Source organism: Nicotiana tabacum, chromosome 10 (assembly GCF_000715075.1).
Source record: "Nicotiana tabacum cultivar K326 chromosome 10, ASM71507v2, whole genome shotgun sequence".
In the NCBI taxonomy this organism is placed as follows: Eukaryota; Viridiplantae; Streptophyta; class Magnoliopsida; order Solanales; family Solanaceae; genus Nicotiana; species Nicotiana tabacum.
Window position 1 is genome coordinate 111,729,224 of NC_134089.1, and position 26,691 is coordinate 111,755,914.

General features: G+C 35.4%; 1 protein-coding gene across 1 annotated transcript; it reads right to left on the reverse strand.

The window, feature by feature from the left end:
* Positions 1 to 1,715: 1,715 nt before the first annotated feature.
* LOC107815611 (uncharacterized) lies at positions 1,716 to 21,146 on the reverse strand. Its single transcript, XM_016641220.2, has 17 exons — positions 20,938 to 21,146; positions 20,770 to 20,833; positions 20,499 to 20,607; positions 19,107 to 19,169; positions 18,460 to 18,557; positions 17,369 to 17,435; positions 17,177 to 17,248; positions 15,909 to 16,070; positions 14,622 to 14,695; positions 14,420 to 14,517; positions 13,737 to 13,844; positions 7,845 to 7,942; positions 7,395 to 7,532; positions 6,913 to 6,960; positions 5,765 to 5,879; positions 5,149 to 5,249; positions 1,716 to 2,136 (listed from the first exon to the last, which is right to left on the reverse strand). The coding sequence occupies exons 1-17, from the start codon at positions 21,005 to 21,007 to the stop codon at positions 2,050 to 2,052; spliced, it is 1,572 nt and encodes a 523-aa protein (XP_016496706.1). The 5' UTR covers positions 21,008 to 21,146; the 3' UTR covers positions 1,716 to 2,049.
* Positions 21,147 to 26,691: the final 5,545 nt, after the last annotated feature.

Genomic DNA, 26,691 nt, shown 5'->3' on the forward strand with positions numbered 1-26,691 from the left:
GTGCAGAGTATCTTGAAGAGACAGCCGCAGCAGCAGTTGAATGGGTTGCAGCAACACCCGCCGTCGTGGCCTGGGCGGTGATAGGTTTTGGACGGCGACGGAATTGATGGGCCGTAATATGCTCCGTTCAGATAGGATCTGGCCATGGTTGACATGAAATCAAGAAACGCAAAAAAGCAGTTGAGTTGTTGGATGGAGTTGGGCGAAATAGCGGAGTTCATTCAGCCTTGATCCGGCGGAGGAGAAGACATCGAGAGTAGAGAGAGAGGGAGAATAGATATGGGGTAGGGGATAGGAGAAATTTGAAGGGATATGAGAGAGAAAAATAATACAAAGCTTATATTATGGCTTAAAGGGTAGGAGGTGACCATAAATAGATATTTGGCTATATAAAATCAAAAGGTAAATATAGTTTTTAAAAGGATATTTATTTAAAATAAATATGGTATCAACCTTTGCTATAGGAGGTAACTAATCCTTAAAACTATAAAATAACAGCTAAACCAATGCACTAAAGACAGATATGTCACTTGAGATGAAAACAAAACTCCTAGTTCCTGAGAATGAATTATTTCAGCCTACTGAAAATGCTCATTTTAAAAACAGTACCCAGCTTCCTCAGCAATATTGCAATTTTTGCAAATTATTTTTAGGCATCTTGGATCAATGGTTAGGCGTGTCTGTTGTTCAGTTAAAGTCGAATGCTCGAATCTCATGTTGCATTGGTTCTTTAAGTTTTGTCCCATTTTCTTGCTACTTTCTGAAAACGAAAGAATTTGACGACTATTTAACCTTTAACCTTTTAAAACTGTAAAACAATATCTAAACCAATGAACTAAAGATAGATGTCACTTGAGATGAAAACAAAACTCCTAGTTCCTGAGAATGAATTATTTCATCCAACTAAAAATGCTAATTATAAAAACAGTACTCAGCTTCCTCTGCAATATTGCAATTTCTACAAACTATTTTTAGGCATCTTGGTTCAATGGTTAGGTGTCTCTGTTGTTCACTCGTCTTGAGTGTTTGAATCTCATGCTTCATTGGTCTTTTAAGTTTTGTGTCATTTCCTTGAAGAAGAGGTTGCCAGCGACGACATCCGAATCTGAACTTATAGTAGTAGCTGCAGCCATGGCGGGCGAAACAAGATATAGAGCGTCACACAGTCAACAACCCCTCCAGCTTTTGCTAATTTGAACTCCAGTAGTCATAAATGGTTCTTGCGCTTCTATCGTTTCTTTCTGGAGTTATACCTTTAAAGGCTCTGAATTCCAGCACCAAGTATTGGGATTTCACATGTAGGGGATTTTTTGAATTCTACTATAGTATATTGGAGTTTAACATGTAAGGATTTAGAAATCCAGTACCGGTTGCTGGAGTGTGTTAGAGGTATTTTTGTCCAAAACTATTTCCGTACAAAAAATGTGGCTAATGTTTAATAGCAGGTGTTAAAAATGGTTATTTACCAATTTTTGTCTGAAACAAGACTACGCTACTGGCCCTTCTCTCTCAACCATGGCATCTCCAATCACAATGAAAATTTTACCTTAAAACCAAAAGCAAAATGCAGTATGACTAATCTTCGAGGTCTGGGTCCTGACATGACTACGTTGCAATGCATATTATCCATCAACGATCTATACTTTGTGCAAAAATACTTAGCCTTTACATAACAAAGGCTTCTATGAAAAAGAAAATAGTAGATTCAACATAGATTCATCTAAACAAGCTCGAAGTTCAAGCATTTATCAATTCAGCATAAAGCATTCAAACATAAGCAGTTAAAACTCTTGGATTATATCTTTGGAAATGCAGAGGGCTAGTGAAGTCGAGTAGCTACACCCAACTTAAGCAGTTTCCACCAAATGCCAAGACATCTAGATTACCATCTTTGATGCTGATTGCCTGCAGAAAGGGGGGCTTTTTACAAGGGAAGTTACAATATCCCGCTAATTGATCCCCTACAGGGTACTGGGGTTTAACATCTTAAAGTTGATATGTAAAGGCTGAAAGTAACACTTGTAGATAGTATCTATGATGTCGAGAAGACTAAAATCTCTGCTCCGTCATCACTGTAGGTTGAGCTTCAGAAAGCCTTCTTCCTAAATAAGGACCTCTTCTGATAGCTTCCTCCAGCTGCGGAAAGAGCACAACATTATATTACAAATGTAAGAAAGCACACAGTCAACAGGAGGTGAAAAGGAAATGAAAATGAAGAATCCTCGATCAAACCAAGACTTATGTCACTGGGCCATCAGTCCTCGGTCATATTAAAAGACATTTACTTGGCTAAAAGATTGTGTTTAATGAATATTTAACTTGGTCTTCTGTAAATCATATCACATTCCTCTCATTCTCCATTTGTTTTTCCTCGAAAAAACATTTTTCTCTTGCAGTGTAACACTCCGTAAATTCGGATTAGGTGTGGATGTGTTAAATGAACATTAATGTTACATTTTAGACATGTGAAGTCCTATCGGATGAGAATGGTTGAAAATAGTTGTTTTGGAATCAAGATAGAAAGTGAGGTGCATAAGATTAGATAAAATCGACTAAGTTATAGAAGGTCTGTCTTCCATCCTGATTTCGTGAAAATCTATTAGGAATTTGAGAAAACTTAAAGCATGATAGTTGTAGTCCTTTGACATATAAACTTAAATCATGATAGTTGTAGTCCTTTGACATATAGTTCCAATGATATATTGTGGAGCCCGAACGGATCTCTGTGCAAAAAATTATGCATGTTTTACTGGACAATGCGCAGTATGCGCGCTCAAGTGCGCACCCAATTGTCCCGTGGGCAGCGCACTTGTGTAAGTGCCACTTGTTGCGCGTTCAGGTATGCGGTTGGGCCTTAAGATACGTGGGATCGCACCCGGAAAGTCATTTTAAAAGCCCTACCTCGATCCCTACACCCCAAACACATAAATTTGCTCTAGAAAGGGAAACTCTCAAGAACCCAACTTTCCCCAAGGTCCCTCCATTATCCAAGGTAAGTTCTAATGATGATTCTAAGTTAATTTCAATTTTCCAACACCTTATTAACATAGGTAAACCCTTCAAATCATTAAATATTCGATTGAGACATCATTGTTGAAAAAAAAAACCCTAGAATCGAATTCAAGAGGATTGAACTTCAAAAACGTAATATCTTCAATCTTCACCCTCTAATTGATTGTAGCATTGGATTCATGATTATAGACTCTAAGCTTATGAGATATGAGTTGATGGGTCTGATAGAAAAGCATGAACGGTTATAGTTTTGGATTGTTGATTATCTTATGGGTGATGAAGAATGGTATTGATTATAGCAAATTGAGATTTTAGAATTATCCAGTAGCAAGAGAATGGGTTGTTGGGTGTAGAAACACAATTAATAAGGGTATGAAGCTTTATGCCCACCAAGTATTTGATAAAATACCTAAGTGACTAAAACATGAACAATAGTGCTAATATTGGTTTCTCTTGATATGTATTGTCATAGATTATCGTTGAAAGAGGCGACAAAACATTGTGATACGCTTAAAAAGGCCAGAGTCAAGTTATGTGAGGCTACCTCTATGTTTGGGAATGTTAATGATTCTCCCTACACTACGTTTCTTTTACAACATTACTAATTGCCTCAGAAATATAGTTACGCTTAGTTCCTTGAATAATTGCAGAACTTCTATTCTCTAGCTTTGTAATTAGTTCATGACTTTCATTCCGAATGTTGTAATCTTAGTGCGTAATCAATATAGACTTGTGTTTGATGCCCGTATCTCAGTCTAGATTACTCAGCATGTCATAAACAGTTGAAGCTTCAGTTCTCATAATCAGTTCATGAATGTCTCAGTCTAGTTCTATTCAGTATTCCAGTATTATGTAACTCAGTATGATTCAGTATTTCAGCATCATGTATTGCAGTATGATTCTTAGTTCCTGATTTCAAATTCCTGAATGCTGAACACATGTATTTGGGCCTGAGGCCGTAGTTTATGTTGTATGCATCTTTGGGCCAGAGGCTGCAGTTATGTATACGTATACCTGGGCCTGAGGCCGTAGCGTGTGTACATATATATTGGGCCTGAGGTTACAGTTTATTTCTTCAGATAAACAGGTGGTTCGTCATTCAGAAGAGGGAGTATTCATATCTTTACTTCCTTGTTCAGTTCAGTTTTAGTTTCAGCATTTAGAGTTCTTTCTTTCGGTTGCTTTAATACCAGTGCAATTCAAATGTACTGACGTCCCTTTCGCCTAGAGCCTGCATCTCGTGATGCACGTGACGATTTATAGGTTGACAATTCAGAGCACTAGGATTCTCGTACTAGCCAGTTGGTGAGCTCTAATTCTTTCGGGGCATTATCATTACTTTACAGTCTTTTAGTATGTGCAGACAGACATTGTTTTTAGTACTTCATTAGAAGCTTCATAGACTAGAGTAACAGTTAGACAGAGTCGCAGGCTTTTCATGTTAAGCAATGTTGGCTATAAACATGTTTCAGACTTATAATAGTGTTTTCGCAATTTGATTTATATCATTCAGACTTTCGGTATATCAGCATGTCTTAGTTTATATCCTGCATTCAATATGTTATGTTATCACATGTTGATTCAGCCAGCCAGTTGGTTCGCTCGGTCTCATGTAGTTAGGCACCAGGTGTCGTGTTATGTCCAGCATGACATGCTACCTTCGTGGTTTGTTTTAAGGAGCGGCCTACAACCATATTATTTGACTTGATTTTACTTTACTAGACTACTAGTCCATTCCACTAGAACACTACCGTCCATTTCAGAAAAGAATTTACTCCAACCTTCTTCTATTCCTACAAATAGGTTTGGGGAGAAAAATGAGGGATGCATGCATTGTGCATTCAGTTTCACCTAGGCTAGTCCTAGGTTGCCAAAGTGCTAGTCTCATTCTTAAATTTTCCATGCAGTACTTACACAAAGAAAAGCAAAATGCAAAAATAGATTGGACATCTGACATGTTTGTCTATATCTATAGAACATAGGTATAAATAGTACTAGTAAATACAGGGTGAAAATGAGGACAAACCAGAGTTCTATAACAGGAAACTCCGTGATAGAGGACCAATTCGATCTCCGCAAACCATAACCAAATCCGTATAAATTTGGACACAAGGATATAAATCAGGAAAGACACACCTTTGTAGCTACACCAGACAGTGCATTGTCAGCGATCAGCTTACTAGATGAGGTGAAACCCTTGTAGAGTGACTGGCAACATTTGTGTCTAGCTTCCATACCTGAAATTTAACCAACTTACTGAATCTCTCAACAAGAACATGTACTATGCGAAGTAGTTACAGTTGTAAAATAGAATATAAAGATGTAAATAAGGATGCACACAACATCAATTAAGACCTAAATGAGGATGATCTTTCAATCTCATCCGACAATTCCTACTCAGCCAGGTGATTTAAAAATCAATTGCTGACAATGCCACTTCTCTAGCAGGGAGATATGGTAAGTTACAGACTATATTTGTTAATCGAACCATCAGGAGAAGGATGAAGAGATAAAATAAAAAAATAAAAAAAAATTGATAAGGTAAAAGTTAATACACTAACTTGCAGTTATATGGGCCAGCATAATGTTGAATGAGAAACACACTAGCACAAAAGTCAGCTAGGTGAAGACACGGCCAATAAGAGATAATGCCGGAAAGATGTCATCAAATGACCGCATTTAGATACGCAAATAGCAGATATTTGTACTGTTTGCATACTATGTAAAGCAAATTGGATATTAACATACAAACCTATCTTGTCTGTCTCTGTAAAAGTGTCAGTTGCTATATTTATTATTTCTTGTCTGGAGACAACCTCCATCAGGCACCAAGGCCGCATCACCAACGCAGTTATCACTCTATAGCCCTGTAAAATATAAGAAGAGACTGACTTTTTCTAGCTGTGTGAGGCTAATGAAAGGAATAAAAAAATTCAGGTTATGAAACCAAAGTTGATTAACTCCTATGGTGTATATTTAAACCTGCCTTAGAAGACCCAACCTTCATTTTCTTTTCTTTCTTTCTATGTTTGGGTGGGGTGGGGTGGGGTGGGGGGATCAAGAATTTGCCAATATCTGTCTACCTTCCTTTTTATGAATAGTTCTCCTAATGATGAACAAATGTTAAACATCAAAAAGAACAAAAATAGATACAAAATTGAGCAAGAGATCTAAAGGAAGATAACCTGATCATTAAAGATGTGAAAGATTCAACAGATAATAAGTGAAGTACAACAAGACAATACTGAAATACCAACCACAAGACAGCATAATTTAACCGAAACAAGAAACGACTAACAGTAGTAAGGGAATCAGAACAAAGGTACTACAATAATATTGATTAAGGGAAAGATTGAAACCACAGAGGCAAGTTGGGTTTGTGGTTTAACAATGTAAAAGTAGATTCAAATGGGTTATGCAATGGATTGACTTTTTCAAAGTTGGCAATCTATTTCAAGATAGTTGTTCTATAGATTCATTCTCGTTCTATAGATTCATTCTCCTATACATTTTTATTAAAAGAAAAATCGTAGATATTATCTGCTTCATAATTTGTTTCTAAGTGGAACATCAAGATGTCCAGCATCATGAATTGGTTTGCTTTACTTTGAACTCTAAATGGAAAATACATGAACGAAGAGAGCACCTTTTTATAGCCGGTATTCCTCTACACACTTATCAATTTCAAAATCCAGTCTAAATTGATACTATTCACATGCATCAGACATCTCACTGCCAGCTAAAATAATCAAAACTTTCCGCAGAGACAGCTAAATAAGAAGGAATAGCTACTACTTCACATAGTAAATTTTGAAAAGATAACACAAACGAGGTAACTTTTATCGGACTGCTTCTCTCTGTGAGATGATATTAGTCGTGAGTTGCAGAGATATATCTCACCGCCTTACGAATTTCTGAATCCTGTTGAAGGACTGATAAGAGGAGACCCTGTCAAAAGGAACAATTTAAATAAGTAACCGAAGGTTAAAAAAAAGTCGAGCAAGAACCATCATGTCAACAAATTATATTAGGAGAAATTCAAAGAAGAATTTGAAGACCTTAATGCTGAACACAACTCTAACAACAGGTTCATACACGCCAAATCCCAATAAAAACTCTTCCACCCACCATGGTAATGCATTTCACGTGTTTTCCCTTTCTAATATAATCCATTTGTTTTACCCTCCCCCCCCCCCCAGAACGTGGTGTGCTGAGAGCAGGATTTGTTACTTGTCAGCTTTGTACAGACAAATTTTCAAGATTCCAGCAGTCAGACATAGCTTTATACTGAGAAGTTTCAAAGTTCTAGCAGTGAGACAAAAAGAGGCAGATAACGGAAGCATTTTTCATGAAGCCAGAGGCCTCACAGAAATTAAACTCACCGAAGGTGTCAGCTTTGAAGTCTTGGATGCTGTTTCATAGATCAGGCGCCGAAGACTCTCCTCTGCAACACCATCCAGCAATACATCATTTTCTGCACGAGTTTCCCCAACAATGTTTGCAAGAGCATGCAATGCCGCCTGTTTTTTGCATTCAAGGGATGTCTCGAGTAAACATTATGTCTGTCACGAATTTCTAACTCTCTTTATTTCATGAAGTGAGAGTCTGAATGAATTCAGAATGGAATTTAAGCAATAGATTAAGATACTAAATCTCCAGTTTGCTTCTGGCTGAAGTTAATTAGAACAATAAAATAAACCAGGCAGTCTTTTTGGTACTTAAAAGGAGATCGTCAACAACACTGGATGAAGCTGACATCATCACACAACATTCATAAAATGAGGCTGTATATATTGACATGGATAACACAAGTTAAATCTCGCACTGCTTACCAGCTGTTTACCATGCTGTTGCCGATCAAAAGCCGCATAAATGACATGTCTTCCTGCAGGTTGTGCACCTGAGAGAAGCAATGCTGCCCCTTTGCTGGCTGCATCACAGACGAAGAAAATTTTAATTTCAAGTACAGTGTGATATCTTAACCAAGTGAACATGGGCTGAAGTGGCATGTGTGCACAGTGAACTACACAGTGCCAAAAAGAAATTCCAAAGGTCAAACATGCAAAGAAAAAACATGCTTCTGTATGAAAGCAGGAACCCCTATTTGCTATTGAGAAGCATAGGCATATCAAGAACAAGCGGAAAGAATAGAGACTTTCTGATGAGAGGATAAAATGTTAGTTCAAAAGAATCCTGTCTAGTAGAAAGGATGCTTGAAGAATGAGATCACAATCTATTGCCACCAACGACGTTTCCCTGCAACTATCTGCAACCCAGTACTCACATTTCATAACCTGAATATATTACTACCTGAGAATATTATGAAGCAACCCTAACCTTATAAAAAAGGGGATAGTCAAGAATGATAATATATGCATAGGAGTTGGGATTATCACCGACCATCAAGTAACCTGGTTATTACAGAGCCTATGGATCTTTGAGCTAGTAAATCACTAGGTTTTGAGTCATGACACACCACTCTAGCCCATTAAGCAACCCCTTCCCCCACTGCATCATTTGACCAACAATTCATGCACAGTACCGAGCAATGACAGCATCGAGTTGGGTCCTCCATACTTGGTTCTTAGCCACTGACTTAGACCAGAGTTCGGTCATGCTTAAAGATCTCTAGGGTAAGTAAGAACTGCCTTCAAGCTATGGCCCTTATAACATCAGAGCTTCCACTTATTATTCTATTTTATTGACATCAAACATAAAAAATGTTCTGTTAGCGGAAACGTAAAAGAAAGAACACAAGATTTAACGTGGTTCGGATCAAAATAATCCTACGTCCACCAGAGAACAATTGCCTTTTTAATATTAACAAAGGAAGGGGAGATTTCCCAATTACACTTAAGAGAATTTCTCTCTTAACTCTCTACTCACTACAATGTATTGTATTATTTTGGGATGGTTTCTACAAATGAAGGAGTGCATCTATTTATAGAGGTAAAGACCTCCTCTTGATGTCCTGGGTGACATCAAAGGAGGAAGCTTCCTTCTAGCATCCACACCAACTCTTTCCACCAACTCTTCCAATTGGCATGCCATTGTTGACTAAACATAAACCAACACCTTCAATCTCCACCTTGGTTTGCGTTTCGAGCGTGCGTGTGAACAACTCTGGCCAAAACTTCTAAGCTTACTGGGCAACCCCGTTGTAAGAAACAAGAAGAATCAAACCATTGTTGAACATACCACCTCCACCTAACAACTGTTCTCTTTGGAGTTGCATCAGTTGATGCACACCCCCGCCAAGTCCTTGCAGTGTGCAAACTTAGCGAGTGAGACTATCTTGGTCAACATATCTGCAGCATTATCGTCTGTGATAACCTTCACGACCTTGATAGTTCCCTCTTCAACAACATCTCGAATAAAATGAAATCTGACATCAATGTGTTTAGTGCGCTCATGAAATCTCTGATTTTTCATTAGATGAATAGCACTCTGACTATCACATCTAAGAGTTGATTCCAGCTGAACCAAACTCAATTCCGCTACTAAACCTTTCAACCAAATAGCTTCCTTCACCGCCTCCGCTGCTGCCATGTATTTTGCTTCTGTCGTAGACAAAGCGACAATCGACTGCAGAGTCGACTTCCAACTAACGGCACTGCCAACGAGGGTAAAGATGTATCCAGTTGTGGACCTTCTTCTGTCAAGATCTCCTGCATAGTCAGAATCTACATAACCAAGAATTGAAATACCTCCACCACTTTTTCGAAAGGTCAGACCAACACCAGAAGCTCCTTTGAGATATCTCAATATCCACTTGACAGCTTCCCAATGCCTCTTTCCTGGGCTGGACATGTATCTACTTACCACACTTACAGATTGAGCAATATCTGGACGTGTGCATACCATAACATACATAATGCTACCAACTGCATAAGGAATCTTTGACATATTCTCCACCTCATCCTCGAACTAAGGCATTTGTAACTCTCTTCTGAGAAAGATGTACAACACCGTCTTCTCTTGAAATCTCCATACCAAGGATTTTCTTTGCAGCTCCTAAATCCTTCATGTCAAATTCCTTACTCAACAGTTTCTTCAAAGCATTTATCTCTGTAATGTTGTTAGCAGCAATAAGCATATCATCAACATACAACAGTAAATAAATCATTGAGTTACCAGACATCTTCTTGTGATACACACAGCTATCAAATGCACTCCTTGAGAATTCATATGTAGTCATGAATGCATCAAACCTCTTGTACCACTGTCTAGGGGATTGCTTCGAACCATACAAAGACTTCTTTAGTTGGCATACGTGATCTTCTTTTCCCTCAGCTAGGAAACCTTCAGGCTGATCCATATAGATTGTCTCTTCTAGATCACCGTGTAAGAAAGCAGTTTTGACATTAAGCTGTTGAAGCTCCAAGTCAAATTGGGCAACCAATGCTAGTAGCACGCGAATTGAGCTATGCTTTACGACTGGAGATAAAATCTCATTGTAGTCAATTCTCTCCTTCTGACTGAATCCTTTTGCAACCAATCTCGCCTTGAACCTAGTATCTTCCACTTCGGGAATTCCCTCTTTCTTTCGGTAGACCCACTTGCATCCAACTGTCCTCTTCCCCTTTTGTCTTTTCACTAAGACCCATGTCTGATTCTTGTGAAGAGACTCCATCTCTTCAGTCATGGCTAACCGCCATTGTGCGGCATCCTTGCAAGAAGTTGCTTCAATATACGAGGAGGGCTCCAGATCTTTAATCTCTTCTTGTGCAACTACGAACTCATATGCAATCAAGTTTGCTTGATTTATAAGGCGTTCCGGTTCTCGTGTCTGCCTCTTCTCCCTCCCCTTCGCAATTGTGTATGGTTCATTGACAGCAAGTTCTTCAACGCCTACATCTTCTGACTCATCTTTAACCTGAGTCTCTTGATCCTTTTCCTTGGCAAGCTCCACCGGAAGCTCCACCTGCTCGTTGTTCTTGTTTCCTGAAAACTCCACGGAAACTTTACGGGATCAAGTATAGAGGATTCATCGAAGGTGACATCTCTACTAACTATAAATTTGAGTAAAGACAAACACCAAAGTTTGTACCCTTTTACTCCATCCACATACCCTACGAATATGGCCTTCTTAGCCCTTGGTTCAAGCTTTCCTTCATTAACGTGATAATAAGCTGGACACCCAAATACTCGTAAGTATGAATAGTTAGAGGGTTCACCTGACCATACCTCATTCGGAGTCTTAAAGTCAATTGCCGATGCTGGAGATCGATTGACAATATGAGCAGCAGTGTGAACTGCTTCAGCCCAAAATACTTTGGACATTTTGGCTTGTAGGAGCATACAACGAGCCTTTTCAAGAAGAGTTCTGTTCATTCTCTCGGCAACTCCATTCTGCTGTGGGGTATGCCTGACAGTCCTATGTCTTGAGATCCCATGAACCTTGCAGAATTCATTAAACTCTTCATTGCAAAACTCCAAGCCATTGTCTGTGCGAAGATACTTGATTTTCCGCTCCATTTAATTTTCAATCAAAATCTTCCACTCTTTAAATGCTCTTTCCGCCCTTCGATGGAAGTTTAGAAGGACCCCATAAATCTGAATAGATGTAGTCTAGCACTCCTCTTGTCTTGTGTTTGCCAGTGCTGAAGCTGACCTTCTTCTGCTTCCCTAGAACGCAGTGCTCACAGAAGTCAAGCGTGCTGATCTTCTCACCTTCCAAAAGTTTACGATTGCTCAACATCTCCAGTCCACGTGCGCTCATATGACCCAGTCTCATGTGCCATAGTCTTGTCTTGTCATCATTAGATAACTGCACTGTAGATGCATTTGCAGAGCCAACAATGGTGCTTCCGACCAATGTGTAAAGGTCGTTCTCCAGCTTGCCTTTCAGCATGACTAAAGAACCTTTAGTCACCTTCATAGTTCCTGCTTCGCTCATGTACCTGTAGCCTTGTTCATCCAAAGTACCAAAGGAGATCAAATTCTTCTTCAGATCAGGAACATGACGGACTTGTGTAATAGTCCTCACGATTCCATCATGGCAGCGAATCCGAACTGAGCCAATGCCAACTATTGCACAAGTTGCATTATTGCCCATTACTACGGTTCCTCCACTTTTCTCGTAGCTGCTAAACCAGTCTTTTCGGAACGTCATATGCAGAGTACAAGCAGAGTCTAACACCCATTTGTTTTCATAACTACTATTATTATTACACGATGTTGTTAGTACATAATCATTATCAAAATTATGTACCTGTTCAACTGTAGATGCACTCGCCTTTTCCTTGGACTTTGACATTGGGCAATCTCGTTCAAAGTGCCCCTTCTTGCCACAACCCCAACACTCTGTATTCTTCTTGTTCACACGAGACTTTGATCTGTGCTTTGATTTGGTCTTTCCCTGTTGGCTAGTCCGGCCTCTTACAAAGAGGCCACTTGCCTGGTCATCTCTATCTCCTTCAATGTGCCTCCGCACATCACTAGAGTTAAGTGCCTGCCGCACTTGCTCAAGCTTGATAGGCTCCTTGCTATACATCATTGAATTCTCAATATCACGATATCCTGAAGTCAATGAAAATAGCAAAGCACATGCAAGCGTCTCCTCCTCCCTTTTAATTCCTGCAATCTGTAAGTCCATGACAAGTTTATTAAACGCATCTAAATGATCTTGTAACGAAGTACCTGACCCCATCTTAAATTTGTGAAGACGCCGTTGTAACAACATTCTTGTTGTCACTGATCGGTCTTGGTATAGCCCTTCTAGCTTTTCCCACAACTGTTTGGCCGTCTCTTCGGTACCCGTACTCACTTCACAAAGCACGTTAGGTGCAAGGGATAGTTGGATTGCACTCAATGCATCCCCTTCAATCTTCTCCTTGTCGGGAGCTGATATATCCGTAGGATACTTTCCGTCAATAGCATGGATTGAACCTTCCCTCCGCAGTAACGCCATCATCTGGATCTTCCAGATATTGAAGTTGTTGCGTCCATTGAATCTATCAATTTCAAACTTCATGGAACTCATATTTGCTTGTTCTTTCTCCTTGGATCGTTAAAGAATCCTGTCGCTCTAATACCAATTGTTAGCGGAAACGTAAAAGAAAGAACACAAGATTTAACGTGGTTCGGATCAAAATAATCCTACGTCCACCAGAGAACAATTGCCTTTTTAATATTAACAAAGGAAGGGGAGATTTCCCAATTACACTTAAGAGAATTTCTCTCTTAACTCTCTACTCACTACAATGTATTGTATTATTTTGGGATGGTTTCTACAAATGAAGGAGTGCATCTATTTATAGAGGTAAAGACCTCCTCTTGATGTCATGGGTGACATCAAAGGAGGAAGCTTCCTCCTAGCATCCACACCAACTCTTTCCACCAACTCTTCCAATTGGCATGCCATTGTTGACTAAACATAAACCAACACCTTCAATCTCAAATCAAAGGGGAGACAAGAATATATGTATAAAGGGTAAGGATAAAGACCTTAGAACAGTTCAATACTCTATTATTATGATTATGCCTGCTTAGAATGCGCACTAGTTTGTTCAGATATAAGGATCAGCACTAAGTTAATCTCCAATAAACCAACTGTGGTCTCACAAGTACAAGGTTTGACCATTAATTTAAAGAAAGCCTCAATAAAATCCCTTCAACAACCTAAAGTTATTATTGAGATAAATGTAGCAACGTATTCTTTTGTCAAGGAGAACTGAGCTACATCACATGGACATAAATATAAAGAAATTAAAAAAACTTACAGAATCCAATTTGTCCCAATGCTTCAAGAGCGCATTCACATTCATCTGCATTTTCACTTTCTAACAAATTGAATCTTCTGTCAATGGCTGAAATCAGATTTCTACAACCTGAAAGTCAGAAAAGATTAAGAGTCAATTCTGCTTTTACCTATCTGAGAGAGTTATAATGCAAGCGAACAAAACCTGCAGTAAAACAACAAAAAATAAGGTAGGATATATTTCAACCAAACTAGGTATTTCCTTACCCAGAATATACCATTGAGTTCAGTATGAAAGTGAGATCCTCTTACATTCTAATTAAGACATGCCAAATGCCCGTGATGCTAGTTTTCCTGGATAAGAGAGTTTTGTATCTAGCCAATACGGTAAGGATCTTTTCCTAATCATTCTAATTAACTCAAATTACAACTATACATGTTTGATTGGGCTTGAATCAGAAGTTGAAATTAATTGATGGAAAGTAGAGTACTTGGAGCCACTCACAAGTCCATTAATTATGCACCAGAAAACCTGAGTACAGCATCAAAGCCATGTATATATCTTATTCGTCACACTAGTGATAAGCTAATAAAAATGGAAATTCAAATACTAAACATACCTACAAATTGTATAGTTAATAAGTTTCAGATATAACAAAATTTGGATGACAACTAAGACTTAGAAGAAGTATATGTGAGTATTACCAGATTCATCGATGAATACGAAGGCATTCTCCCTCGCCATCAGCCTTCCAGTTATCATCATTGCTCTTGATCTCAAGATCGATTCAGCAGAAGCATCACTAGGAAGATAGGCAGTCAAAGAAATAAATATGACAGTCGAAATCATTGAATGACAAGAAAATCAAATTCAGAATCATAAGCAGCAATTCTCTCACGTGCAGACCTAATAATTGAAGTAAGAATTTGGAGAAGTTTCGTCCTTGACAAGAACTCAGTGCTGTGCTGAACATCAGCCAACTTTATTTACCCAGCACATACAAGAAAAACAAGTAAAACATCAATTGAGAACCAGTTGGAAAAAAAGGGCATTGAGTGAATATTATGGAAAGTAATGGATTGTATAATCAAGAAGATGGCAGCTTAACAAACACACACACCGAAACACACCCAAACAAAAGGATAGTATTTGATATATGCCACCAACAGACACCCCCTCCCCAAAGAAGAAGGAGAATATTTGATTCATGCCACCATTAGACCCCCTATAACTAAAGAGAGAGAACAGAACATAACCAGGAATAAGCTCTTAAATATATAGGAAACTTCCTAGTGTTAGCCACCTTTCCTCAATGCAAAGATCTGGTATGGTTTTAAGGCAGGCAAGGTAAATTTTACTTAGGGTGAATACCTAACCCTAGTTCTCTGCCTTATCTTTTCACTAATTTACTAATATTTTCATTTTCTTTGGTGTTTACTATAGACTACGAGACCAAATCTCAAAACAGCAAGGTGAAGGCACAAACACAGAAAAGCAACAGAGCAAAATTTTCTCAATGGCTGTGGAGAAAGAGAGCATCAAGTGCTTTGCTGATGTTGAATTTGCACAAGGTCGAGTTCGGTATTCTAAGACGTGGTCACTTACCCATACTAATACATACTTATGGTTCAGATTACGCACATGCTATTCTTCTATCAAAGAAGTTAATGCTCATATTGTTCTGCACCTTTTTGTGTTGTGTCAAACAGTTATAAAGAGTTGATATTTTGCGTCGCCAGTGCAAATTTTTTATGACATGGGACTTCCTGAGTAGCATCTGTTGTTCCCCTTGCTTGGTTATATTAATGCTTTGTTATTTTTGTTGTTGATGTTCTTATCTTTTGTATTTCCGACATGACCTCCTCATTACTGTTCTCCTGTTCAAACCTGCTGAAAATTGTTTTCCTTGAGCCGAGGGTCTTTCGGAAACAGAGTCTCTGCCTCCACTAGGTAGGGGTAGGGTCTGCGTACAGTTTACCTCCCCAAACCCCACAATGTGAGATTACACTAGGTATGTTGTTGATGGGACTTCCTGAGTTTTTACGAAATGAATAAAATCCCAATGATATGATTTACCAATGCTAAATAAGATATGCAAAATTTATAGCTAATAAGACCATATGAAGTTACAAACAAAATGCGAAATCAATGATCATATGTAGAGGAAAATCTTATAACTAGTTAAGAGCAAACCTCATATAGGAGTTCCAAGCTGCTCAAAGTGACTAATGTATCATTTGCATTGCTAATTTCTGCCTCCAACAAGCTAAGTAGATTTGAATTATACACTCTTGATGCCACAGAAGAGGAAATGGAGAATAGTTTCACTATCAAAGCTAAGAGTCTAACTCTTCCCTGAGGATTTAGCAAAACGAAAAGCTAAAGTACAAGCAATGAGATATTCTAAAACAGTTGATAGAAAGACAAAAGCATACCACAGCTCTATGAGGTTCAGATGGACTAAGAACCACCATTCCCCACTGACAATGGGTGCCACTTTGGTACCATTATTTCCTGTTTCTTGTACCTTTTTTTTATTTGGTGGGGTGAGTAAGAGAAGTTCTCTAATCAAGATATACAACATACCAGGGCACCAGCTCTATTATATCAAGAGCAAAATAGATACGTAGTTACAATTTCTATTTAAATCAGTGAAGAGAGCATGTACTATAGATATAAGCATATTCGGAATTACGTCATGTAGACGTTATGTGCAATTGATACAAAATTACAACCATTTTGATTTGAAAAGATATTTCTGAAGTATGATACTTTTTATTATAAATTATAGTGAAAATGTTGGAGGAGCTTCACCAAAATAAGAAAAATAATAACAAGTACTATGATGAGTAAGAAAAAGAAGAAATATTGTAGTAGAACCACTAATTAAGCCTTATCTTTAATCAAGCAACAGGAATTTGGGAGCACGTTTGCATTAAAACATGAATGGATAACGTAGGAATTTATAACTTTAAATGGTTGGGTTTTTATTAGTAGTATAAAGGGCAACCTAGTGCACTAAACTCCCGTTATGATTGGGTCCAAGGAAGGGCCAGACTATGTTGAGTCTACTTTGTGCAGCTTTACCTTGCATATTTTTTCAAGAGTGGTCACACTGTAGAAACTCCTACCTTTGTGCCAAGGCTCTTTAGTAGTATATACAGATTAAGAGTAGTCTCTTTGTCTCATAGCTTCTTTGTGTTCAGAATATTAAAAAGATCATAAGCTATGATTAAATGGATAACAACTATGATATTTTACTTCAACGTGACATCAAGTAAAGCACTAAATTCAAAAGAGAACTGCTCATTGGATACTGAATAGAGCACATGGTTTTCAAACTAATTCCAGCATGACCTTAAGTAAAGCACTAATATCAGAAGAGAAATGCTCATTGCATAGAGCACGTTGTCTGTCACAGGGCACACAGAACTTTTACCATCCATTAGAAAATACCATACCAGAGGTGAACAGCTGGTTGCCAAGTTCACGAGGTTTGTTGCTTCATTACCACTCTCTGGAAATATGATATCCTACAGAAAACTTTATCAAATTCAACAGAGATCCTTATTTCCTTAATATCTGGTCAAATTATCACCACAGGCACGCAGAAATATATGTGCGACAAAGATAAGAAGCAGAATACTACATACAATGCCTTTTGAATGGCTAGCCAGTTTCCTGACTGCGTCTGTAGATGTGGCGGCAACTTCCTCGTCCCTGCCAGAAGAATAATGCCTACATGACTACAAGCAGACCCAATTTCTAGAAGAGGAAAAGAAGTGATATTGAGGTTGCATGCTTTGCGTGTTGCTGTGTGGTAATCACGTGTTATCATCAGTACCGAGGATATAAGAATTTTTAGTTAGGAAGTCACAACAAGCATGTGGTGCAGCAAAATCTTATAAATCTAAGCACGTAAAGCCTCTACAATAGGATGTGAGGAACTAAAAATGTTGTAGTAAAAGATCACAGGTCCTAAAACATAAGCAGCATGGCGTTACAAAATCAGTTCACCAGCAACCTCCACATGGGGAGCCCAAAACTTGCTAGTCCACAGTTCAAGGGGCAATAGCATGCAAACAAAGACAAAGAGTCTTGAGGAAATGGACCAGAAAAAAAGTTAAAATGGAAAAATAAAAGAAATGATTTTCATTTAAGATTTTGTCTTTGACAAGAAATATTGTCACAAGTATCAATGTTTCTGGTTCTAAGAGTAAACATAGGATCCCAACTAAACAACAACAATTGACAATGTATTTCCGAAGTGAAAAGACTTGTAGGTACTACAAGAACCATTCATCCACATGACCCGATGAAATCCAAAAAAAAAACTTCAAATCAAAGAAGCAGAATTGGAAAGAAGTCATACTACCTGATTGCACTATTTTAACAGAACATGTCATGCTTGCAGATAAAATGAAATGATGAAAGAGAACAGTTAGTTACCTAATCTAACTCATATACGTATTATTTTTCTAACTCATGACCATATTCTCTTAGAATGAACATCATGCGATGTCCAAAATTAAGCAAGCACAAGCATAATCAAATCGACTCTCAAAGAAGCAGGTGAAGCAAATCGATCGCTACAAAAAGGGCAGCCCCGTGTCAGAATCTTTTCTACCAGAGGCAGTGTATCAGTATATCCAACAAAGCCATCTTCACAAAACCAACAAAAAAAAGAACTTATAGACAGTTTGGTCGGTGATTGCATGTTGTAACACAGTGCATTGTGTCTTACCCACTGATGAGGCAATTAAGCAAAAGTTGATAAACTCCATACTCATGAATTAGCTGTACAACAATAGCTTCATCAATATTCTCCAAAAGGCAAGACACCTGTACATGGTTACTACTGCATGAGCCAAAAAGATTGCCCACATTCGTTGTTTTCAGCAAATTAGACAAAGACAGCTAAATATTAGAATGACATGGCGCAGAATGAGGAAGCAAAATCGAGAATAGATACAACAATATGCAAATTCTCCAGCACGATTAGAATGTGTAACCACGTATATTAGAATATTTAGCAATTGGAATAACTAATTCACATATTCTGTTTCTCATAGGATGAAAAAGTTAAAGTTGCTAGGTTGTCAACTTCAGCTTAACATCAATCCTGCTTTAATTATCCAGAGACATATCTACGGAAATTTGTGAGCCGGTAAATCAATTTGTCAGCACTATTCAGTTCTCTCATACACCTACCGCATCCTACAGAGTTAACTACATGTTTTCAGGATAAAAATCTTTCATACACAAAGGGTCTCAGTCTCAATCGGCTAGAAACTGAAAAAATAATAAGAGATAATATCTTTAATTTAATTTACGGATGCACATACTTTAAGCTTAACAAAAAAGCCTTCTATTTATCACAGAAGCACTTACTGTTTGGCATGCTAAACGTCTGACTTTTTGAGACTCTGCACCCAGACCGACAATCACAAAGGTCTGCAACAAGGCAGAAAGCAGACCAAGCAATTTAGAGAAAAGTAATGATTTATCTCAAAATCTATTATGATGGACACGTGTAAAAGTATAAATGTAGCACAAAGATGGATAAGGGAATAAATTATTAACATACATAACATATTGACCTACAATAAACTAGCTCTATAAGACTATACAAAGGATCACTACTCAGGATAAATTGCAGTCTATTTCCTTATTGGTGTCTAAGATCAATTTTCTGGATTTGGTTTTGGCTCATATTGGGAGGACTATATTTTGTGAAAAACAACTTAGTGAAAAGTTAGATGCTAGGAAAACCCTACTTTTTGGATTGTTTTTGGTCAGAAAGGTTTTGATTTGATTACCGGAAACCAATAGATATTGTAATCCAAATGCTTAATAGCTCTTCTAAACATTTTATGATGTTTACTTCTTTATTTTTCTCATTCCATGTTTAAGTTCCATTTTTTGTCCTTGCAGTCCTAACAATAAAAGAAAGTCAAATCAATGAAAATACTGGGTACAGTTTACGAGTTTATAATGAATGGAACTCTTGTAAAAGAGTAATTCATCCTTGATCACTATTAATCAAGATCCTTATAAATCAGTCATGAACAGAAGTTAACATGATAAATAAGATAAAGCACCATTTGAATGGCTGGAAGCAAAAAGAACAGCAAGAAACTCAACCTTTTCTGTTCCCTACATTGTTTTAGGAAGGAAATTGTACCCCTATCGTTATAAATTTGTTTAAATTAATAGTTGTCTGTGTCGAGATAACGATCTACTTCCTTCAAACTCGCAAAAACAAACACTAATAACAGGTGAGTGTTAATTAAAATTGCTACGTTTCCCGTTCACTGTGATTTCGCGTTATTCCTTCGCTCAATGAGATAAGAACCCAAAAGTCCCTTGAGCGCGCATGTTTAAATCTAAAGAGAAAACTTATCAATCAAGTGCTTCACATCCCTAACATATGGTCTAAAATATAAGTAACCAAATCTTCCCTTTGTTCGAGTTTATGTGAAAATATTTCCTCTTTAGTCTGTTCCAAAATGAAATGGCAGCTTTAAAAATTTGGAAACAATTTAACTTAAATTTTTCATCTTAGCCTTAATGAGAAGTTTTTATAGCCATACAAATAATATGGAATGTTTAAAACCACAAGTTCTCTTAAACTCTGTCCCAATTCAAACTTTGCCACATAAATTGGAATAGAGGGAGTAGCCGATATATACTCCACACACATTTGTGATACCAAACACACAAAACTCATTCCAATATAAAGATTCAAATCGAGCTTATTTAGTAGTAGCATTATTGCCATACCATGTAGTGTGGAATGAGTGATGCTCCATATCTTGTTTTGAAAAGCCTTTCTAAACAATCAACCAACGCATTTTCTAGGCCAGGGTATTCTGCTTTTGTTTGCAAAGCACTGCAAGCAATTTAAAGTTCACAATCAGCAAGCTAAAAATTCAGCACTAATTAAGCTCCCTATTTAATTTCTGTTAAATGTAAAGGATTTTTTTTTTATCTATATATAGCTTTAACATTTAATTTCCAACCGAAAAAAGGAGAATAAGAGAAATAGAGATACTTGATAATAGCAGGAAGAGGAAATCGATTGAGAAAGTCTTGAGCTGAAGCATCGGAATGAGCGCCTGAAAATTGGATGATACAAATTAACCATTTGCTTATTACCAAAAAGGAGAAACAAGTAAAAATAGGGATGGTTGTAGGAAGAAAGAGGGAAACAATAGAATACCAGGATAATACGCAAAGTCAGTAGCAGCTTCCAGTAACTGAGCTGGATCCACTGAGTACTCTTCCTCCATTGTTAATTTTTTGCAGCGGAAATGAGAAAAGGATGAGAGAGTACAATAGAGAGAGAACTGCTGAGTCAGTTTTTGAAACTGTGTTTACTTGCACCACACTCACAATGTCCAGTCTCCTACTGTGCTTTCTGCCTTCCTTTTTGGGGGGATTTATACTCTAGCGGTCGAATCTATTCTTTATTTTCTAAGTGGATATACATAAATTATACTCCTATATTATTTATATATATATATATATATATATATACATATATATATTAATTATATTTTATTTATTCATAACAATTTGAATGAATAATTATTTAGGTTAACTCTCCACATATATTTTTTTATCCTTGCTTTTGCTGTTACGATTGTTTGTCGTGATGCACTTGGGGGATGAGAACAAAAGGTGAATTTAAATTTGTGGGTATTGAACGATAGAAGAAGTTTCTATTTGACCATAAATTTTGGTTACTTTTTAAAAAATATATATATATTATTTGCTCATAGAATATAATTATTTTAAAAAAAAAAATCAAACTAATTTAGGATAGTTTTTCAGTGAATTTTTTTTACTCATAAAATTTTAATTTTTTCAAATAAAATGTATGTCCAAACACAACTTCAACTTTTAAAATTATTTTTTAGCACAATTTCAAAAAACAATTCTCAAGTTTCAACCAAATTTATGTACAAACACTAGCGAAATTCGCAACACATACAATCAATTAAGTTTTTACAAATCTCATAACAAAATAAAACATGGTCAAAGAACTGTAATGCGTGCTTTAGGAAAATAATAAATCAAACACGAAAAAAGGAAAATAATAAACTACCACTCTATTAACTTCCAATTTAAATTATATACACTATTAATATAATTTCACCCATTACGGTTATTAATTAGTAAAAGGCCGGCTCTAACGTTATATGAGGTAAGGCTTATGCTTTAGGCACCCAAATTTTGGAGAGGGCCCATTTTTTTAAAAAACAAATAGGTTTATAGGTATTTAAAAAGTAATATTTAGTTTTTTTTAATACAAAAGTATAGTTTTTAATATAAAATGAAAGAAAGCTATTTATATATATAAATTTAAATAATAATTTGACTTGTTTAAAAATGGGTAGATGAATAGTTTTCCCAACATTTCAATTTTTTACTTATTACGCCCTCATTAGATAATGCGTAAGAATTTAATTCTCCCTTTTTTAATTTGTTCAAGTCGATATTTCTTTTTTTTTTCAATCTCTTCATATTTTGAGAAAATGACCCTCTATAGCCTCTCTTAATAGCCCATGTTTTTTCTCATTGAAATGAAATGGCCCTCTGGCCCGAACATATTGCATCTAATAGTCCGAAATGTCTATTTTGTATATTTTTTGTATAGTGACAGTCTATTTTGTATATTTTTTGAATAGTGACAGTCTATTTAGTATATTTTTTGTATAGTGATAGTCTATTATATATAAATTGTACAGTGACGGTTTATTGTGTACAGTGACATTTATTTTGAATATTTTTTGTATAGTGACAGTCTTTTTTGTATTTATTTTGTATAGTGACATCTATTTTATATATTTTTTGTATAGTGACAGTCTATTTAGTATATAAATTGTATAGTGACAGTCTATTTTATATATTTTTTGTATAATGACAGTCTATATGTATATTTTTTTGTATAATGACAGTCTTTTATATATATTGAATGACTACGATGTGTAAAAATATATAAACATTTTGTACTAATATGCACATGAACTGTAGTATTGTAAAATATTTGAAAGATTCTAGCTTTGTTGTATCAAGTTTGTATATTTCTGAATGCATGAATCTTGTAGAATAGTCATTATTTGTCAACTTGTCATGCTGCCTCTTTTTCCATTCACTGATTTTTAGCCAAGATTTATCCTCTCTTTTTTTGCCATATTTATTTCTATATAGGGTTTCTATTTAGTACTGAAAACTAATGTGGTTATCACTCGTTTCTGTTTTTTGTATCCTTAAACAAAACAAGCAGGTAAGTCAGGACAAGGCAAGTATATGTACCTGAGCTAAGATTCTCACTTTTAAGTATATTATGCAAAAAAAATCGATGTATTGTGACGATTCATAACTTTAGCTTTAATCAATCTCCTGTTTGATTTGCCTGTGTTGTCGATGAAGCTAATGTGGATCAAGTAGACTAAGATCAAGTACCTACATTCAGGAAACTTAGTCTTGTCGAACTCCGAGCAACAACGAATGGCTTTAACAGTGAATTAATAGTTTCTGAAAGTGAAGAAAAAGCTCTCAACGTTGTCTACATAGGGAAGCTTTGGAGCAACATGATAGTTGCCATCAAACGCTTCTCCAGGCAGTCACGGCCTGATGCTCAACAGTTTATGACAATCTGATTATAAGTCAGCAGATTATATAGTTTTTTGGTCCTTTTAGCCGTCATCATTGTTGAGCAAGAACTGTTTAGATTTGAAACCTGAACTCTAAATTTGATATGATTTTGTTGAGACACACTTATTGATTACTGAACAACATCTATAATAGTCGTCCATTATAGCTTTCATTGTTTTGTTGCTTTAGTATGGCTTCGCTATACAAAATTATAATGTCAGTTGGGTTTGTTAATTTTAGTGGCTAGCCACTACAATTGGTTCTGGGCTATAAAGTGCGTATTATAATTTATGGTCAGCGGATGATATTAGTTTCTACTGAATGGCTAGTAATGAATTTTGCTCTATTTCAAAAACCCTTATATATTTTATTTTTTTCATTAATATTCTTACTCATATTCTTTCTTCCAATACTCTATTAGTTTAAATATTCAACAATACTTTTAAGCTTCCAATAGTTCTACACTTCTATCGCTCTATAATATCTTATCTAAAATCAATAATATCTCAAGAAAGACTAAATGAGTTGGTTATAATATCAATTGAGAACGGATTATTAGTAAAAATCGATTATAAAAATATTATTAACAACTTTATATCTCAAAAAGCTAGAAGAATATATTTTAAATAAAAATATATTTTATAACTTACTTTTAAGAAATTAGGCCTCATATTAAATTTCTGTTTTAGGTCTCGCATGTGCTTGAACCGCTCCTGAATTAATACTACTTTTAAGAGACTAGTCTTATAATACGCGCTTTGCGTGTGTACCCATGTCAATGAGTATAGAACTTTTTAAACAAACGTATAAATATTATTAAATATTATGTTTGTATGAAAATAATAAAAATAAAATATAACTTTCTAAAAATAATAACTCTTGATCCTTCCACCTCAATGCCCCAGACGTACGCTTGGTATGCGCCCAACGCCTTACGTATAAGCTCGTCCAAAAGCACTTTTGCAATTGTCTGTAATTAGATTTGTACGTAGATCATCAAAAATTCATTAACAATCCTTTGAGCAGTCAAAAACTTCTTTATTAATCGCATTTCAAGATTTGAGAATATAATATCGCGTCACAAAAGTGAATTTGATAAAATCTTTCATCCAAAGTTCTTATTTTTGTCAGGTCTTGATTATTTATATTTTTCTTCAAATCTTATTTTTTATGTTATTTCGTTTGACAATAAAAAATATTTTTTGTGGTTTATGAAAGTTATTATTTATTAGTTAGTATTAGTGAGTAAAAATTTATGAATATTATTAATGTTGTTTTAGTAATGAATTAGCGCATTGAATTGTTTGTCAAATTATTAATAGCTTATTAGAAGCACACAATGGCAATATAATATGTAACTAGTATTAGCACCCGCGCAGATGTGCGGATACTAACCATGTTAAATATTTGAGTTATTTGGATTATACGTAAAAAATCTTAAAATTTAAACCTTCTCGATAAATATAGATAATCATTGGATATTAATTAAGACATGAAAATGATTAAACATTTCTCAAATCTCCTAGTTATAATTCTATTTTTCTTTTTTAGTACCATTCTCGTCGGTGTCATTGGATAAAAAAATAGTCAAAAAGCAAAATAATAACTCATATTTATGGCAAAACAATCAAAGGTTGAGACTATGAAGGACTCTTTGGATACGGCTTGACTCTTTTACTACTGCTTGAACTCTTATTTGGTGTATTGATATATTCTAAAATTATTTCTATTTTAAATTTTCAGTTTCTAAAATTTTATTTTTCAATAATAATTATTTTTATAACAATGTAAGTGAAAATATTATCCTTAATTCAAAACTCATTTTAGTCGGCTATCTAAACTTTAAAAAGTTCTTTAGCCAGTGATTTTCTTTCTAGTATGACTCCATTTTGATATTTGACATTAACCATGTTAAATATGTGAGTTATTTGAATTATATGTAAATAACCTTAAAATTTAAACGTTCTAGGTAATTACAGATAATCGTTAGATATTGTTTATGAAACACTACATGAAAAAAGGCTAACATTTTCTCAAATTTCGTAGTGATAATTTTATTTTTGCACCATTCTTATTGGTGTCATTGGAACCTAAAAATAGTCACGAAATAATAACTCGTATTTATGAGCTCTGGAAAAGCACAAAGGTTGGCACAATATGAACGATTCTTTGGTTACGACGTGACTCTTTTACTACTACTTAAATTCTTATTTGGTATGCTATTATGTTTAAAAAAAATATTTCTATTTTAAAATTTTAATTTCTACAACATTATATATATTTTAATAAAATAATTATTTTTATAATGATTCAAGTGAAGATATTATCCTTAATTTAAAATTCACTTTAATCGGCTAGCTAAAAATTTAAATGATTCTTTAGTCGGTAAATTTTATTTCAGTATGACTCCATTTTGAGTTTATCGATATCTCTAGCCACAAATTTCAAATTTTGAATACCCTATACATATACAGATTTCTTGTTCTTTGAATCATTAAATGTTAGATTAATTGATTGTTATTATATAATATTGTATATATTGTCTTAAAATTGCTTAGCAATTTTTTCACCATGCTTGGCTTAACCTCAATGCAAACTACTTAAATTATAAGTAAATTCAAATTCGAATATCATATCACTTTGCTAGCAATAGTAATTTTTTTTAAAACGACACACAATGTAAATAAAAAAAAATTCTAAGATATCCTTATCTTATAATCTATGTATTTGAGTTGAAAAAAATATTTGAAATCGATGAGATCATCTTCCAAATTTTTTACACTCAACAAAGATGAAACATAAGAAGAAATTCGTTGTCGTCTCTTATTTCTGGTTTTTAGATTTTTCATACATTTTTTCTATATTTATTTTCTTTTATCCTATATTTTTTTTATATTTTTCTTTCTTTTGTTACACAAAATTAAGTTATTTCGTAATAAAATGACGAGTTTTAATAGAAATTATCTACATAAGAACTCTATTTATATTTTTAATCTTCGGTTGAAATTTTGTCATATTTTTCTTTTGGCTTTATCTTATCAACCTAAACAGGAGCTCACCCAACCACTTAAACTAAAAAATTGAGGATGTGTAATTTATTTATAATTCATATGTAACATGTGTATAATCGTGTGTAATAGGTACATCATCTATGTATATTAGCTATAAAAAGTAAATAATAAATCTGGCCGGATATTTATATAATAATCCATAAGATTTTGGTTTCTTGATTTTATCCATGATATGACTTCTATTATAATTATTTTAAAAACTCTCTACTAAAATTTAAAAATATCTTATCTTTTATTTTAAA

What these genes read in the sequence shown, in the direction of transcription:
- LOC107815611 (XM_016641220.2), bottom strand. Translation starts at nt 21,007, where the DNA reads ATGGAGGAAGAGTACTCAGTGGATCCAGCTCAGTTACTGGAAGCTGCT. An exon ending in CTAGCCATTCAAAAGGCATT is followed by an intron (nt 17,249 to 17,368) that starts GTATGTAGTATT and finishes AGTTTTCTGTAG; the next exon opens with GATATCATATTTCCAGAGAG. An exon ending in GCTTGGAACTCCTATATGAG is followed by an intron (nt 14,696 to 15,908) that starts GTTTGCTCTTAA and finishes GGGTAAATAAAG; the next exon opens with TTGGCTGATGTTCAGCACAG.